The following is a 16159-nucleotide window of genomic DNA, read 5'->3' as shown; positions in this document are numbered from 1 at the left end:
AAGAGGATGAAGGGAAAATAGTGAATTATTTTTACATATGCTTATAGTACCTTTGCGCGTGAATAAAATTATGAGATCAAATACTGTAATACATATGTCATATAAAATGCATATGTTCATAAGGATTTATAATAAATATTTACTGGGTTTAGTAGAAAGTTGGTCCTAGTAATAAAAATTGTTTCTAAAACAAAGGTGAAGAAAATAATAAATGTTGGAAGGGATGTGGTAAAACTGGGACACTAATGCATTGCTAGTGGAGCAACTGATTCAACCATTCTGGAAAGCAATTTGGAATTATGGCCAAAGGGCTTTAAAAGAATGCCTGTCCTTTGATCCAGCAATACCACTGCAGGGTTTGTACCCCAAAGAGATTTTTAAAAATGCAGAAGGATCTATTTGTACAAAAATATTTATAGCTACGCTTTTTGTGGTGGCAAAAAAAATCAGAAAATGCGGGGTTATCCCTTGAATGGCTGAACAAATTGTAGTATATGATGGTGATAGAATACTCATGCTATATGGAATGATGAGCAGGATAATTTCTATAAGAATTGGAAAGACCTACATGAACTGATATGGAGTGAAATGAGCAAAATCAGGAGAACACTGGACATAGTAACTGAAACACTGTGGGACAATCAAATGTAAAAGCAATGCAATGATCCAGGACAATTTTGAGGGACTTAGGAGAAAGAATGCTATCCACATCTAGAAAAAGAAATGTGAGAGTACAAATCCAGAAGAAATGATTTATCACTTGTTTATTTGGGTATATGACTTAGGGTTTTGGTTTTAAAATATTACTCTTATTACAAAAAAGAATAATATTGAAAGATTTTTGAGTGGAATTGCTTGTCAACTCTGGGAGGGAGGAGGGAAGAGGGGAGAGGGAGACAACAAGAATCATGTAACCATGGGAAAAAAATAAAACAAAGATGAGTTAAAGACTGATCTATATAAAAAGAGGCAATTTTCAACAGGAAAAATAGATTAATTTTGGGGGGGTTAATTTCTTTTAATTAATTATTACAATTATTTGGATTTTATTTTAGGTCTTTATTCAAATAATCATATTTGTTTATTGTTGGTTATATTACATATTCTAATCAGATTGGTTTTTTAAAATTTCAATGAATATCTTATCTGTGACAGACATGGCTTGGTTTTAATGATTTATAATTTTCTGACAAGTAGATCCCCCTGGTCATCATAGTCGAGTTAAACGTTTAAGTGTCTCATTTATGCCAGGCACTGGGCTAAGTGTTAATTAGTATAGATTCCCTGAATAGATAAGAAATTCAAACACAGAGTGGAAGCCTTCAGGAATGAAAAAATCTTAGAGACAGAATGCCTATAAGAGGTCATGCAAGCCAGCTTAGTATTGAGCAAGAATCTCTTCTCCCACAAACCAAGCAAGTACATACTGTATTCTTGAAGACCTATACATATCTAGCACCATTTCCTGAGGCAGCCAACTCTCCTTATGGATGGCAGAGATTAGGATATTGAGCCTCAGTTGGCGTCTAGGCAATGCCCATACATTACTCCTAGATATGCCTTATGTGTTTAGGAAAGCAATCTGACCCATTCTCTACATGACAGCCCTTCAAATATTTGAAGACAGGTATTCTGTCTCCATCCCCACCCCCTCTCCTGACTGGGCTTTCTCTTCTCTTCTCCAGGCCAAACATCCCCAACTCTTCAAGTCCTCTTAAAGCAAGACTCAGGGAACCTTTCCCTCTAGCTCATCAAAGTACTTCCTACAATGTGGGGCATGGAACTGAATTCAACAACATAAATAGATTATGACCAGGGCAGAGGTACAATAAAACTATTCCCTTCCTTATTCTGGATACCTGATATAGTTTAAAATCAAAATCCTGTTTGGTTTGCCATGCTGCAGTGCTGATTTTGTAGTGGCCAAGCTGTTATTTTACCATTTCACATGCCTGCCCATCACAACTTGTGAAGCTGATTTGGTCACTGAGATTCCAAACACAATGATCCTCACTAAATTGCATCTTACTAGACTGAAACCAACATTTTAGTTTGCAGGATCTTGACTTATCTGGAATGATACTCTTCCGGCTCTGTGGCATCTGCAAATCTATAGCATCTGCACTTTTATTCCACAGAGGATTTTTGTGTATTTCATTAGAGACATCCATCCAAGTTGACATCAACTGATTAACAACTACTCTGACCAATCAGTTCTCTGGAGCTAGGTATTTTCTTGGCAGGACAATTGTCTTTGTGTCTCTCTCTCTCTCTCTCTCTCTCTCTCTCTCTCTCTCTCTCTGTCTCTCTCTCTCATATATATATATATATATTTTTTACTCGCTTTGTGAATCTATTGAAATGTCAGCCTTAAATTCTTTATTTTGGAAAATACTGAAGGAATAAAAATTTGATAACTTCAACAAATTCAACAAACTTTATCATGAGAATATGATTTTATTTCTAAATAAAATCTGGTTATAGTAAAGCTGAGCTTTCATTCATTTAACACCTAGCACAAAACTTTTCCCGCCAACTGATGATGGCAAGTATTGTTGTTAAAAATAAAGCTGCTAAAAACAAACCAAAAAACACCAAATATCAGATAATTAAAAACTAGTTTCATTTTTTTTACTAAAAAAAAAACCAACTCCAAAACCATAAACTCCTGATAAATGTTCTTAGCATTTAACTTAATTAAGGAAATAATAGTGCACAAATCTCTCCTTAATACTACTTTAGTATTCATCAATTCTCCATCATAAGTGTTTCACATACACTCTAGTTAAGAACATTGCCTTAGGGGCACAGTCAGGTGGCTCAGGGGATTGAAAGCCAAGGCTAGAGATGGGAGGTCCTGTGTTCAAATCTGACCTCCAATAATTCCTAGCTGTATGATCTTGGGCAAGTCCCTTAAGCTCCATTGCCCTAGCCCGTCCCACTCTTCTGCTTTGGAACCTATACACAATATTGTTTCTAAGACAGAAGAAGAGGGTTTTAAATGTTTAAAAAAGAAGTGTTGCCTTATCTTTTAAAAGGTCAAGTGGTCTACCCAAGATAAAAAGGTCAAGTGGTCTACCCAAGATGACAGGGGGAGTATCAGTCAATACCTTTATACTGAAACACGGATCAGCCTAACAGTTATATTCTCATGGCCCACTACAAAATCTGCATCCTTGATTGGATTCAAAGGATATGGGGTAAGGCATTATTATCTCAGAGAACATATAATCCAATTTAGGGATGATCTGAGGAGGACTGAGGTATATTTATGGTTTGACTTTAAGAAAACCACAAAACCAATTCTCACGTTCTCTAATGGTCTAGGGCAGTGATTGGCAAACTACTGCCCCGCCAGTAGGCCAGATGCAGTCCCCTGAAATGTTCTATCCGGCCACGTGACATTATTCCTAATCTGACAAATACAAAGAGTAGGGTACAATACAATGAAACTTCAAAAGTGTTGCCTTAGAAACAGACTGACAGATGAGCATTTCCTTTCCTTTGGCCCCCTCTTTAAAAAGTTTGCCCATCACTGGACTAGGGGTTGCAAAAGCAAAGAGGCCCACTCTTTCAGAAGGTCACCCAAAGTCATACCTGAATCGGAGGGATTCAGCTCCTGGTTCTTCAGATTTTCATGGACCATCCTCGAAGGCAAGACTCTGAGATGAGAAAACAAAGAGAATAAACCAGCTTTCTGTGGTTGTTGTTCTGGTCCTTTTAAATGAAAAATCTTCATGATAAAGAAATACCTCTAACTCCATGCAGTTCAAATTAATAAAAAAAAAAGTAAAATTGTCTGACTGATATTTTCTTAAAATATGTAGTCAGAGAACTAGAAAAACAGGGACTTGTAGGTTGATACGTGGTCTGAATAAAGACCTGTGATCAATCTACATTTTTAAGTTATTTTGATTTTCAGTGATGGGCTAATATATGTTTTCAGACTTAGTTTTTGAAAAATGAAGAAAATATGAAAAAGGAACATCCATTTTTTGCAATAGCTATATTGCTTAGAGACTTTTAAACTTAGAAAAAATTAATAAAGATAATACTGCTACTAAATGCCACAGTAATTATTCTGCCCATGGCAAGCCTGAATAATTTCTCCTTTCAGAACATTTCCTCACAACAAATTTAGTTTAATTTTGACAACCAAATCAAGAAGACCAATGTTTTCATCAGTATTCAATTTATCTACAAAGCAATATGCCATATTAATAAGTGATAATGTAAGCTAGAATTTGTATAATACTTAAGATTTGCAATATTATCTCATTTTATTCTCACAACAACCCTGGGAGGGAGATTCTATTATTATCTTTGTTTTAAAGATGAAGAAACTGAGGCACACAGGTTAAATGATTTGCCCCAATCAGTGTCAGGAAGACCTGAATTCAAATGTGACCTCGGACACATACTAGTTTGGGTGATCTTGGACAAATCACTTTATATCTGTTTACCTCAGATTCCTCAACTGCAAAATGATAATAGTAACAACATCTGAAGATTGTTTTGAGTATAAAATGAGAAAATATCTGTAAAGTACTCGACATTATACGTGGCACATAGTAAGTGCTATATAAATGTTAATTATTATTATCAATCATCATCATTTCTGGAGAAGAATGAGAATGGTTTCTTTGAATACCTAACCCCTTGTCTAATCATCCATCACACCTAGCCAAATTCTAACTTTGAATTACTCCCACCACCTGTCTCCATTGTTCATATTTATATGCTCCTAAACAGAAGTAGGAAAAAATAATGAAATTGAGTTGACTGGGTCAACCAAAAATGCGTTACATAATCTTAGCTGCAACAAAGCAATTCCTGAACACTTCCAATGTACCAAACTTTTTTATCCCTCAACTCTTCCAAATCACCTTCTCGCCTTGTTCTTTCAACTAAGGGCATTACAAAATACTTCACAAAAAAAAAACTGAAGCTATTTGCCGAAGGACTGCACCCGTTATTAATTCCACTCTCTAATTTTCAATCTCTCCCTGTCTCCTCTACTGCCTATAAATTCATTCTTTAACAACAAAAAACAAAAAATAAAACTTAACTTGATCTAAACATCCCTGACAGCAATTGTCTTATGTCTCTGTAAACCTCTCTGCAAAGCAATCTATACTCAGTGTCTCTACTTCCTCACCTCACTTGATTATAAAACTCTATCCACTCTAGCTTTCAATTTCATGATTCAATTCCAACTGCCCTCTCCAAAGATACCAGTTATTTCTGAATTGACCGATCTAATGGCCTTTTCTCAACTTTCAGCTTTCTTGACCTCTATACAACCTGAAACTGCTAATCATCCTCTTCTCCTAAACTATTCTCTCCTGTCTGGAGTTTTGTGACACTGGTTCTCTCTTATGGAAAGTTAATATTTACCTACTATCCCTTTTTGGCCCTCTCCATAACAACTTTTTGATTTTAAAACTAAAAAAGTTTGAATTTAAGGCTGAAACTATGAATTGGCACCACCCCCACCCCCCACTCCCCATCGAGTCAGGGTAAGACACATTCTTTGTTTTATCTGAAAATAAGGAATCTCTCAAGTAATGAATGCTATGCTGGGAAACATTACACATGTACTATGTGGTCATTCTAAATGTTGTGTGGTGATTCCCAGTATCCAAAAGACCTGCTTCTTTTCCTGCTTGAGGTCTAAGTCCTCCAATAAGAGAGGCTTGGGAAAGGGACATCATGAAAAACATAAACTGACAGAGGGGACAGGAAGTCAGCTATTTTTCCTGGTACCAGGGACCCAGGTGGGCACATAGTCTGGCTCAGGGCTGGCTCAGCCTGCTCCTGGAGGAGGCAGTCAGTCACATGCTTTGTATTAACTTTTTTTTTTTTTGTCTTTTATTAAGTCTTAAATCAACACTATGTATCAGTTCCAAGGCAGAAGAGCAGTAAGGTTTAGGTTTGCCCAGGATCATACAGCTAGGAAGGATCTGCAGCCAAATTTGAACCCAGGACCTCTTGTCTCTAGGTCTAGTTCTCTATCTCCTGAGCCACCTAGTTGCCTCTGGGCCTAAAAGTCCTTCATAACTAGGCCCTTTCCTACCTTTTTGTTTTTCTCACTTTACTCTTCTCATTTTATAATGCTGCTCCAATAGCCCACTCCTAATTTCTTGAACATGACACTCCATCTTCCTTCTCTATGCTTTTTTTCACTGGCTGTCCAACATGTCAAGAATTCTTTCCTTCTCCTGATTTCCTTGGCTTCCTCCCTTAAGACTCAGCTCTAATTCTACCCTCTGCAAGAAGACTTTCCCAGTCATCCCAGTCTCCCTTTCTCCTAATGTTTTCTCTCTGAGGTTACCTTCCATTTATATTGTCTACATTTTATTTGTACATAGAGATTTACATGTTGACTTCTTCAGTAGAATGTGAGCTCTCTGAGGACAGCCCCCCCCCTTTTTAATTTGCTTCCCCAGGACTTACTGTTGGCAAACAGCAGATACTCAATAAATGCTTCTTGACTAATTCTCTTCTAGAAAGGACAGAGCTGACCTGTTGATTATTATTCCTCTCTGCTCCCTCATCCCTGCCAGAGAGGCACAGAACTCCTCCATTTCTGGGGGAGGCTTAGGAAATGGTCTTTTCTCTAGTCATTGCCCTTTTTCCTCTAGAGATTTGATCATCAACACCTTGTTAAAACAATTAGTTCACTTTATAGCTTAAAGGCAATATAAAGGTCCATTAAGTACACAAGGTTCCTTCTTTTGCTGTTTATGTTGGGGAAAAAATTAGTAGTAAAATTACAATAACTCCGAGTCCCCAGTTAGGAAAATATCTATTACTTTAGCAAAGGTTTAGCTCTTTAACTTAATTATAGTTTATGTTCACCTCCAGGTAACAGTTGGCTTCTTTGTTTAAGGCCTTGAACCTTTTTCATTCTGCCAAACATATCCCTGAATATTTTCTACTCTTTATTAGAAAAACCCAGTATATGCTACTTATTCCCATCTCTATTTGTCTACAAGTGTATTAAAATTCTAATTTGAATATTGAAGCTATATGAAATATTCAAGGAAAACTTGTGGTTTTTTTTTCCTTTTTTTTTTCCTACTCCCTTTCTAAGCAAGGATGTACTTTCAGGATAAGATAATCTATCATATGCTGAAATAAAGTTTTAGGTTTACAAATCATTTGTGTGTAAGAAAATATATAGAAGATATGTCTTCTCTGAAATGATTTCTTTTTTTATAAGATTAAAGTCCAAAGAGCAATCACCAAGAATACTATTTGGCTACTTACTGTTTTTCTGGTTGAACTACTGCAACTTTCCTCTGTTTATTCACTATAGGGGGGAAAAATGAATATAAATGTCACCTAATGCCATAAGAAAAACAAGGGGAAAAAAGCTATAAATATGTTGAGCTTGTATCAAACATATTAAAAACATAATACAAGTTAAATCTCCTTTTATCCAATTTTGCATTGCAGAAAACCAAATGTGGAGTAAAGCAAATTAAGACTTGCATAACTAAATGTTAAAATTACATGTTTTCAAAGTCTCTAGGCAAGAAATGAAGAGAAAAACCCTTTTACTATAGTTTAGTCATTTGCTACAAGTATTTGGGGCAGGAGTTTACCAAAGTAAAAGTAGAAGGGCATTCATAGGCACTATGTAGTTTGTTTGTTTGTTTAAAGGAAAACAGGAATAAAATGTTGTATTTTAATCTGACACTGCCTGTCAGCACTCATGGTCCTCTCTGACCACTGATCTTGTATTGATCCAACAATATCTTGAAAAACAGCTTTAAAAAATTACCGAATAATGACAGGTATTTAGCACCACATACAGAGAAGGAACTTCATACTAAGAAGTTAATCAAGCCTGCAACAGAAAGCAGCAGCTTCTAAACCAAATTACACTTATTTCTTATAGCACAACAGTATTTCATCACCAACATGTACCACAATTTGTTCAGTCATTTTTAATTTCTTTCAAATCAACAAGTCTTTATTAAGCATACACCATAAGCAAGGAATATCCTGTGGGAGGTGTTTGGCGGAAGGGCTACAAAGATGTACATCACTGGAAAGATGAACTGGGTTCAGGTTGTGAAAAATCTTGAATATAAGTCTGAGGAGTTTAGACTTTGCTCTAGGGTCCTGGGAAACTATAAGTTTTACAGATCCAAGGTGGGGAATTAAAGGAAGAGACAGTCACTGGTTCCTAACACTGCAGAGAGGAAAGAATGGGACAACTCTTATAACCATCAAGAAAGGAGACTTATTTTTCTTCCTTGAGTAGATCATACAGCTTTCAGACCATCAATAAACTTTAATGAATAATTGGTGTATAAAATAACCAGCAAGTGGTTTAAGTTTAAATTCAGCTCTTAAAAAAAAAAAAAAAAGGAGTTGAATCATGGCCTCAGACACTTCTTAGCTGTGTGACCTTCAGCAAGTCACTTAATTCCCATTACATATCCCTTATTGCTCTTCTACCTTGGAACCAATAGAGTATTGATTCTAAGACAAAAGGTAGAGTTTTTCAAAAATATGAAAATAAATAAAAGCTGAATCTGAAAGACATAGGTACTCCTTTGAGATCTAATTTCTCTCACTATAAGGAGCTCTAGTTCTTATTTGTTGCCTAAACTTTAGGTATTTGTGTAAAGATATTTGAGGCCATGGATTTTACTACTAATTTTTCTTGGATATGGTCTATTAACTACAAGTTATCTTATTTCTTTGTAGCTATTCTCTATCGTCATGTCCCAAGTTAAATAGCATAATGATAACCACTAACATTTATAATGTGCTGGGCTAATGACCACTTTACAATTGTTATTTGACCTTCACAACAACCCTAGGATGTAGGCACCATTTTTATCCCCATTTTTACATATCAGGAAACTGAGACAGCAGCTAAATGACTTGCCCAGGGTCATATGACTAGTGTCTTAAGCCAGATTTCAATTCAAATCTTCCTGAATCTAGGATTGGCGATTTATCCACTGTGCCAACAATCTCCCTCATTTGCATATGTAGTTTTATCCTTCCTCTGTTCTTTTTAGTTGGTGGGACTCTATACTATTAAAAATGTTTAGAGAACCATGATAATATGTACAAAACACCCCAAAATTTATTCAGACCCAGATATTTCACTGTGAAATATCTCCAAAACATAAATTCTAAGTATTATTTTTTTGTATTCTTATCACCTGTACAATGCCTTACCATTCACTTAATGAGTCCTAACTAGCAGACCAATAGATACAAAAATATTCCTAATTGGATTATTATTTTTGTTGTTTGTTAGTCCAGACATATGATATCAGTCCAGTAGGAAAATTCTCACTATTAATGCAAATCAGCAACTTATTTAAATTTATAATTTTAGAGAGCTGACTACAGCACTGAGAGATTAAATTACTTATCCAAGGTCATCTAGCCAAGGATAATTCAGGTGAGACTTGAACCCAGGCTTTCTACTATATTATGACAACTCTCCTTTCTGTTTCTCTATGTCTATCCACTGAAAAGCAGCAGACCCAGCAGATATAGTGAAAAAATTATTAGACTTGGAGTCAGAAGGCATGGGTTTTTGCAGCTTAATTTCCTCTGTTAACTGGGAAAATCATTTGATCTTTCTGGTATTCAGTCTCTTAAAATATAAAATGAGAGAACTGGACTACCTATGATTCCTAAGCTTTCTTAAAACACCAAATCTAATAGCCTATGAAATTATGGTTCATTAATGTGATGAAGTAGTATGGAACCATGAAATAAGAGGAAAATGGACAAGGTAATATGATATAGAACTAAGTTAACAGAACCAGAAAGCACACACAGAGAATAGGTAGGGCCAAAGGTGGCAACATTTTGAGAAGGCCTTAAAAATGGCAGAGTACAAAAGTATTTCATTTGCTATGTTATTTTGTTTGGTTCTATAGTTAAAGGTTAATATTGTCAGATTTTGTGCCATTCTGTATGTTTGTTTTATGAAGATGGGATTAACTCTTCCCTGCCTACTTTTACATTTAATCAACCGAAAGCAAAGATACCCCTATTTAACATCTAAGTGGGGGAGGTCCTCAACCCATGTGCTAAAGTGGGTGACAACTCAGAAACAAATGAATGCCCTCTGGGCAGTCCAAAGCAAAATTATATATGGCAACTGGTCCCCATAAAGTGGAGGAAGGGACAAGAAGTGATGTGGGAAAAGCACTATAAAAACTCTGAACTTTCTGTTCAAACAGACTTTTTCCTTCGAACTTGGCCTTGGAGGAGTTCCAGCTTGGGGACCTCAGCTTGGACTGCTTCTGGTAAGACTGCTCTTGGATTTTCTCCTTCAGACTACCATGTGGATGAGTGAAAAGGCTGACTCCTTTCCTGGCTTCTGGAGAGACTAACTGCCGGAGGAGGCCACATTGTTATTCACCGCCGGGTCCTCCTGCTAAACAGCCCTCTGGCTGAGGGTCCTCCAGTGGAGCCCTGCCTGGTTCAAACCGGGCCAGAGTAATTATCTAGTGTGATAGGATAGATACCTACTCTACCCTCTTTCACATTTCTCTACTTAACACACTCTCTCTTTTTCTCTCTCTCTCTCTGTTTTGTAAATAAAGCTGCTAAAAAGTCATTTCACTTGAGATATATTAATATCAGCAACCACATTCTCTTATATTTAGTCCAACCTTAATTTTTAACCCCTACAGTTTTTATTGTTGCTACATATGTAATAAAAATCATTATCTTTTGAAAAGGGAAAACCTTTTGGAATACACAAGATTATTTTCATGGCAACAGCTTCAATATTATGATGTAAATGAAGAGGAACACCAAATAATAAAAAACTTGCTATGTAATCTTAATTTCAAAGGCAATTATCTGAAACCAAGTATAATCTACATTCCTTTCACATTAATGCTGAATTAAATGAAATATTATGGCATTCTTCTTTGAAGGACTGAAAAGTATGGTATCTCTCAATGTAAGTTTAATGGGAGTAGGAGGGTCTATCAACAGCTGATAAGATACATGAAAGGATTCATATGTCCAGAGAAAGAGTAAAATAACAGACTCCCCCCCCCCCCCAAAAAGTGTCATAGTGGAAAAGGAAAAACAATCCTAGGAGCCGTATCTTTTTGGCAATTAAAATAAGGTGTATCTGTTGCTTCCTGGGAGCATAAGAGAACACTGGACATTTCATCACAGGCAAGAAGCAGATTAAGAGGTATTTACAATATTTAGTATCTTGACCTTCTAGCTTCATCCTAAAAATTCATTAAAATTATCTCTGGGCCTCCAAGAGTAGTTAAGCACATTAAAAAAAAAAAAAAAAAAAAGCTCTGATACAAGACGATTTTTAAAGAAAATCTGCTACTCAGAAAATTTCATTGGTGAACAAATGACATAGCTTTGATTAGAGTTTTAGCACTAATCCTTAGATATCATCTCACTAGCTCCTTCCTCTTATGGATGAAAAAATTTAGACACAAAAAGTTAAGAATCTTACCCTAGAAGTAAATAGCAGAACCTCAGGAGAGACATTTATTATACTATGCCAACTGACACAAAAGCCTCCTTTTCTTCCTTGTAAATTTCTCTATAGTAATGATACATTCCTAATATTACAGCTGGAACAATAATGTACTTCATGATGCACATTAAGTTACTTTAGGGTTTATTTTTAACATCGTAGTTGCAATATTTTGTGACATAATAACTAAACACATGGTGAGCAAGTTTATTAGATTAAGATGCTATACTAGCCTATGTATCAGATATGTCAAAAATTCTAACATGTGATAAGACTTACTATAACTGGAAACATTTTCATAAAATGCAACCCACAGTCCTCCTACCCAGTCATACCTACTGCTCGACGAGGGGATTGGAGCTGGTATCCATTGGTTTCACACCAACTCACGGGGAAGATATTCATGGATTCCACACTTACAATGCATTCAGGAACTGGCTTTTTTGAGCCTAGTAAAAATGTTTAAAGTTAGCCCATTAATCTACTACTAAATTTTATTTCATAGTACTTATTCTGCATCAGTGATGGCATCAACAGAATATAAGTTCCTTGAGGGCAAACTGTATCATTTCAATCTTTGTAATACCAGTGCTAAGCATAATTGCAAGAACAGAGTAGGTAATAAATGCTTGTTGAAGCAAATATTTTAATAGCTTACTTCAAAACAAAATTCTCTATTTTCCATATCCATTAAAGAATATTAAGAATACATATGGAGGTAGCTAGGTGGAGCGGTGTCTTGATAGAGTCACCAGGCCTAGAATTGGGAGGACCTGGGTTCAGATATGACCTCAGACATTTTCTAGCTGTTTGAGTCCATTTGCCTAGCCTTTGCCTTTCTGTCTTAGAATTGTTACAAAAACAAAAAGTAAAGATTTTTTTAAAAAAAAAGTATGCATAAAGTACCTACTATAAGAGTTCAATGTAGACCAAGGGTTACCATGGCCAGAGATGAGAAAATATGTAGAAAAATTTATATAACCACAAAAATTATGTTAATAGCTAATATTTACATAATGCTTTACATAATGTGCAAAAACACTTTACATTTATCATCTCATTTTATTATTATAAGAACCCTGTAAGGTAGGTGCTATTATTATCCCCATTTTACAGATAGGGAAACTGAAGCTGAGAGTACTTAAAAGACTGGCTCTGGGTTCCACCACTAGGAAGTATCTGAAACAGGAGATGAGTTCAGCTCTTCTTAATTCCGGGCCTAGTACTCTCTCCACTGAGCCAACCATTCAAAAGATTAGCACAGAAAGCACCAGAAAGGAGAATTTACCTCTTGAAAATAAAAGGGCAACAAAAAAGCAAAACTAATTAGCCCATTCCAAAATATCATTAGTTCTCCCCACACAGGGGTAGCAGCAAGCAAAAAAAAAAAAATTCTATATTAAAAACTTATTTCAATTTATTGTTAACTGTACTGAAATAGTACATAATACAAATCATATAAATACTATTAAATATTTGAATAGAAATTCTAGACAGTTCTAACATTCATCTGGAGCACTACTATGAAAATGTAAAAGTGACCACATATTTCTAAAGCCTACTTTTCTGGCACTCTGGATGTCTCTCCCTCCTCACTTCTGCCTCCTGGCTTCCCTGGCATACTTCAAGTATTGGGTAAAGTCCCACCTCCTGTAAGCTTTCCCAATCTTCCTTAACCTTAGTACCTCCCCTATGAGATAATCTCCAGTTTATCTTGTCTGTAACTTGTTTGTCCAGAATTGTTTGCTTCTTGTCTTCCCCAGGAGACTGTGAGCTCCTTGAGAGAAAGGACCAGAAAAATGCTTGCTGACTTACTGACTAGGCAGCAAAATAGGAAACATAAATGTGACAAAAAACAACTATAATCTCTGTATCTAACATACTATTTTCCATCTCTTGGCAGCAGACATTTCTAGTATTATAAGGTGCTAAATGCATAGACGTGTCATACATACTTCATCACACCTGACTTTTCATTTCAAAAGCAACGAAAACATCAAAAACATACTTGTTGGAGCAAACCAAAATCTAATACTACAGTCCCCAAATAGACATTCTCATGTAACCTGGTCACTCCCAAAGAACTATTATTTGAAAAGCAGATTTTCCTTTTCAAATGATATTTATAGTTCCCAAACATTTGGAAGACAAAAACTGGTAATTAAAAGTTTAGATTAGGGCCTTGATTTCACAATTAGCTATTACAGGAATCTGCATAAGTCCCTTTATCTATTTAATGATTTGATTTGCCTGCTACACAAAAATGAACTAGCTACATTTAAAAAAATGAATAGCAGGGAAAAAAAAGGGAGCTTGCTCAGCAAAATCAAGAGCGCTCTGTTATGGTACCTACCCTCCAACTGGAGCCACAGATAGGAACCTTTCACTGCAGTAACAGTAGCAACACATACTTCTTCAGGGTCAGTAGGATTCACTGCCTCAAGCTTCATGTTCTCCTTAAAGCCATGGTCTGAAATTGGCTAAAAGAGAATATGAATTAAAATTCCACTGCAGTTAAGTGAAACCTTATATTCAAAATGCACTCAGAGAGAAGGACATTTTCCAAATATTATCTTCTGATCACCAGCTTGTTAAGAATATACATTATTTTTATTAAAAATAAGGCATTAGACCGGGGGCTCCTTGAGAGGAGGGATTATTCTTTGTATCCTCAGTGCTTAGCACAGTGCCTAGCACATAGTAGGTGTTTAATAAATGCATACTGATTGACAAAAAATAAGGCAAGTTCAACATGTTTTAATTTTATTTTTACACGGCAATTTCCTCCTACTCAAGCTTTCCAGATTGACCTTTAAACTTCTCTCAAAATCAATAAGCCTTTAATTTGTGATGTTAGAAATAAAGTTGTTTAGATGAAAATAAATCATTTAAACTCACTAGCAAATGAATTTTTCTCTAACCCACTATAATTGTTGAAATGTGTATCCTGGTCAGAGCCCAAGCAGATATGGCTTAATTGGGGGTAACTTTAACAGGCAGTTGGATAAAAATTGATATAAGAACAATGTCTCCATTGGCAAAAAAAAAAAAAATGCTTACCAAAGGAAAGCAACTTTGTGGAGCAGCTTCAGCACCACACTGTTTGAGGTAGTCTGCCCAATCAAAATCCTGATTTGGGTAGCCTAAAAAACAAAACAAACAAATCAAGTTATAATTAGTCTTCCTTAACCTGTCAGCTTCCATTCTTCACAAGTCTTTAACACTCACACTCTACTTCTAGTTCAATCTACTGACTAGAAAATACTCTAGGGTATGAATGACCATTTACTGAGACAGCTACTTCACAGTTCACTAGGAACAAAGTAGCAGCCTCTAAATTAGGAGAGGACTAAATACATTGTGGTACAACACTGTCAGGGAGCATTACTGCACTAAAAGAAACCATAAATAGGAAGAATTCAAAGAAGCATGGGAAGGAAGACTTAACAGGAGAACCAGGAAAACAAAAATTATACAATGACTACAACAACATAAATGCAGAGAACAATAAAACAAAACTGAATGTTGTGTAATCATAATGACTCAGAAGCTTGGCAGTGGAGAAAAGGGGAGGAAATCTCTCTCTTACTGCCGCTCCCCACCCCCACTGCCTAAGTAGGCGTTCACAGGCACAGAATATTATATATACTATCAGACCATTGACATGTTACCTGTTGAAAAATGATGAAAATCTTTTGTTATAAATAACTAGATTGTTAAGTTTGTATTCAGAAATGAATTTGTGTTTGTGTGAAAAATGTTCCTTTTTGTATATCTTATTTCTGAATATATATCATAGATACACAGCACATGTTCCATTATTACAATATTATTGAAATAAAAATCTCTATATAAAATGAAAATTCTTCAAGGATTTATACTTACTTTGATAGGCTATATCATGAAAATTATAATACAGTCAAAACTCTGCATTCTCACGTTATATATCCAAATGCAATATTGATGCCACATCTCATGGACTATGCCTCAAGAACCTCTACAGCATCTTTCCCGTTCTCTCCATGCCCCTTGCCCACACTCTGGATCAGGCTCATTACTTCTTGCCTGGACTATTACAATAGCCTCATCATTGGTCTCCCTGCCTCAAGATTTTCCCATTTCCAGTCCATCATCCACAGAGCTTCCAAATTGTGATTCCTGAAGCATTGGTCTAACCACGTTACTTCCCAGCTTGAGATGTTCCAGTGGATCAAATATAAACTCCTATTTGTATTTAAAGACCATCATAATTTGTCTTCAGCTTACCTTTCTAGAATTATTACAAATTACTCTCCTTTACGATCTCTTCCAGTCCAGCCAAACTAATGGTTTTGCTGTTCCCCATACATGTCAGTTTGGTCCCATCTTAAGTGTCTTTGCTCAAGCTATGCTTCATGCCTAAAATATAAGACTCTTCTCTTACATGAAGCCTTTTCTGATTCTCCTGAACTACTATCATCTTCCCTCAAAAAATTGCCTTACACTTATTTACTTGGTATACATTTTACTTTTACATCTATGTGTATGCTCTGTTTTCCTCAGAAGAATGTAAGCTTTTATCCTTCTCTCACCAGCCTGGCATATAGGAGCTTAATAAGTAACTGCTGAGTGATTGATGAAACTCAGTGAAAGCAGAGAATGAATTTTCCA

At 35.9% G+C, this 16159-nt stretch overlaps 1 protein-coding gene across 1 annotated transcript in view; it reads right to left on the bottom strand.

The window, feature by feature from the left end:
- SFMBT1 (Scm like with four mbt domains 1) overlaps positions 1–16159 on the bottom strand; it is a 164430-nt gene that overhangs the window by 16073 nt on the left and 132198 nt on the right. The window contains exons 10-14 of the mRNA XM_044672764.1: positions 14570–14652; positions 13863–13989; positions 11845–11958; positions 7273–7315; positions 3598–3662 (exon numbers count right to left, since the gene is read on the bottom strand). Coding sequence (XP_044528699.1) covers positions 3598–3662; positions 7273–7315; positions 11845–11958; positions 13863–13989; positions 14570–14652 — 432 coding nt within the window. The remainder of the gene's footprint in view (positions 1–3597; positions 3663–7272; positions 7316–11844; positions 11959–13862; positions 13990–14569; positions 14653–16159) is intronic.

This window comes from Gracilinanus agilis, chromosome 1, assembly GCF_016433145.1.
Source record: "Gracilinanus agilis isolate LMUSP501 chromosome 1, AgileGrace, whole genome shotgun sequence".
NCBI lineage: Eukaryota > Metazoa > Chordata > Mammalia > Didelphimorphia > Didelphidae > Gracilinanus > Gracilinanus agilis.
The sequence above is the reverse complement of the archived record's forward strand: the minus strand, read 5'-3'. Positions and strand labels throughout refer to the sequence as shown.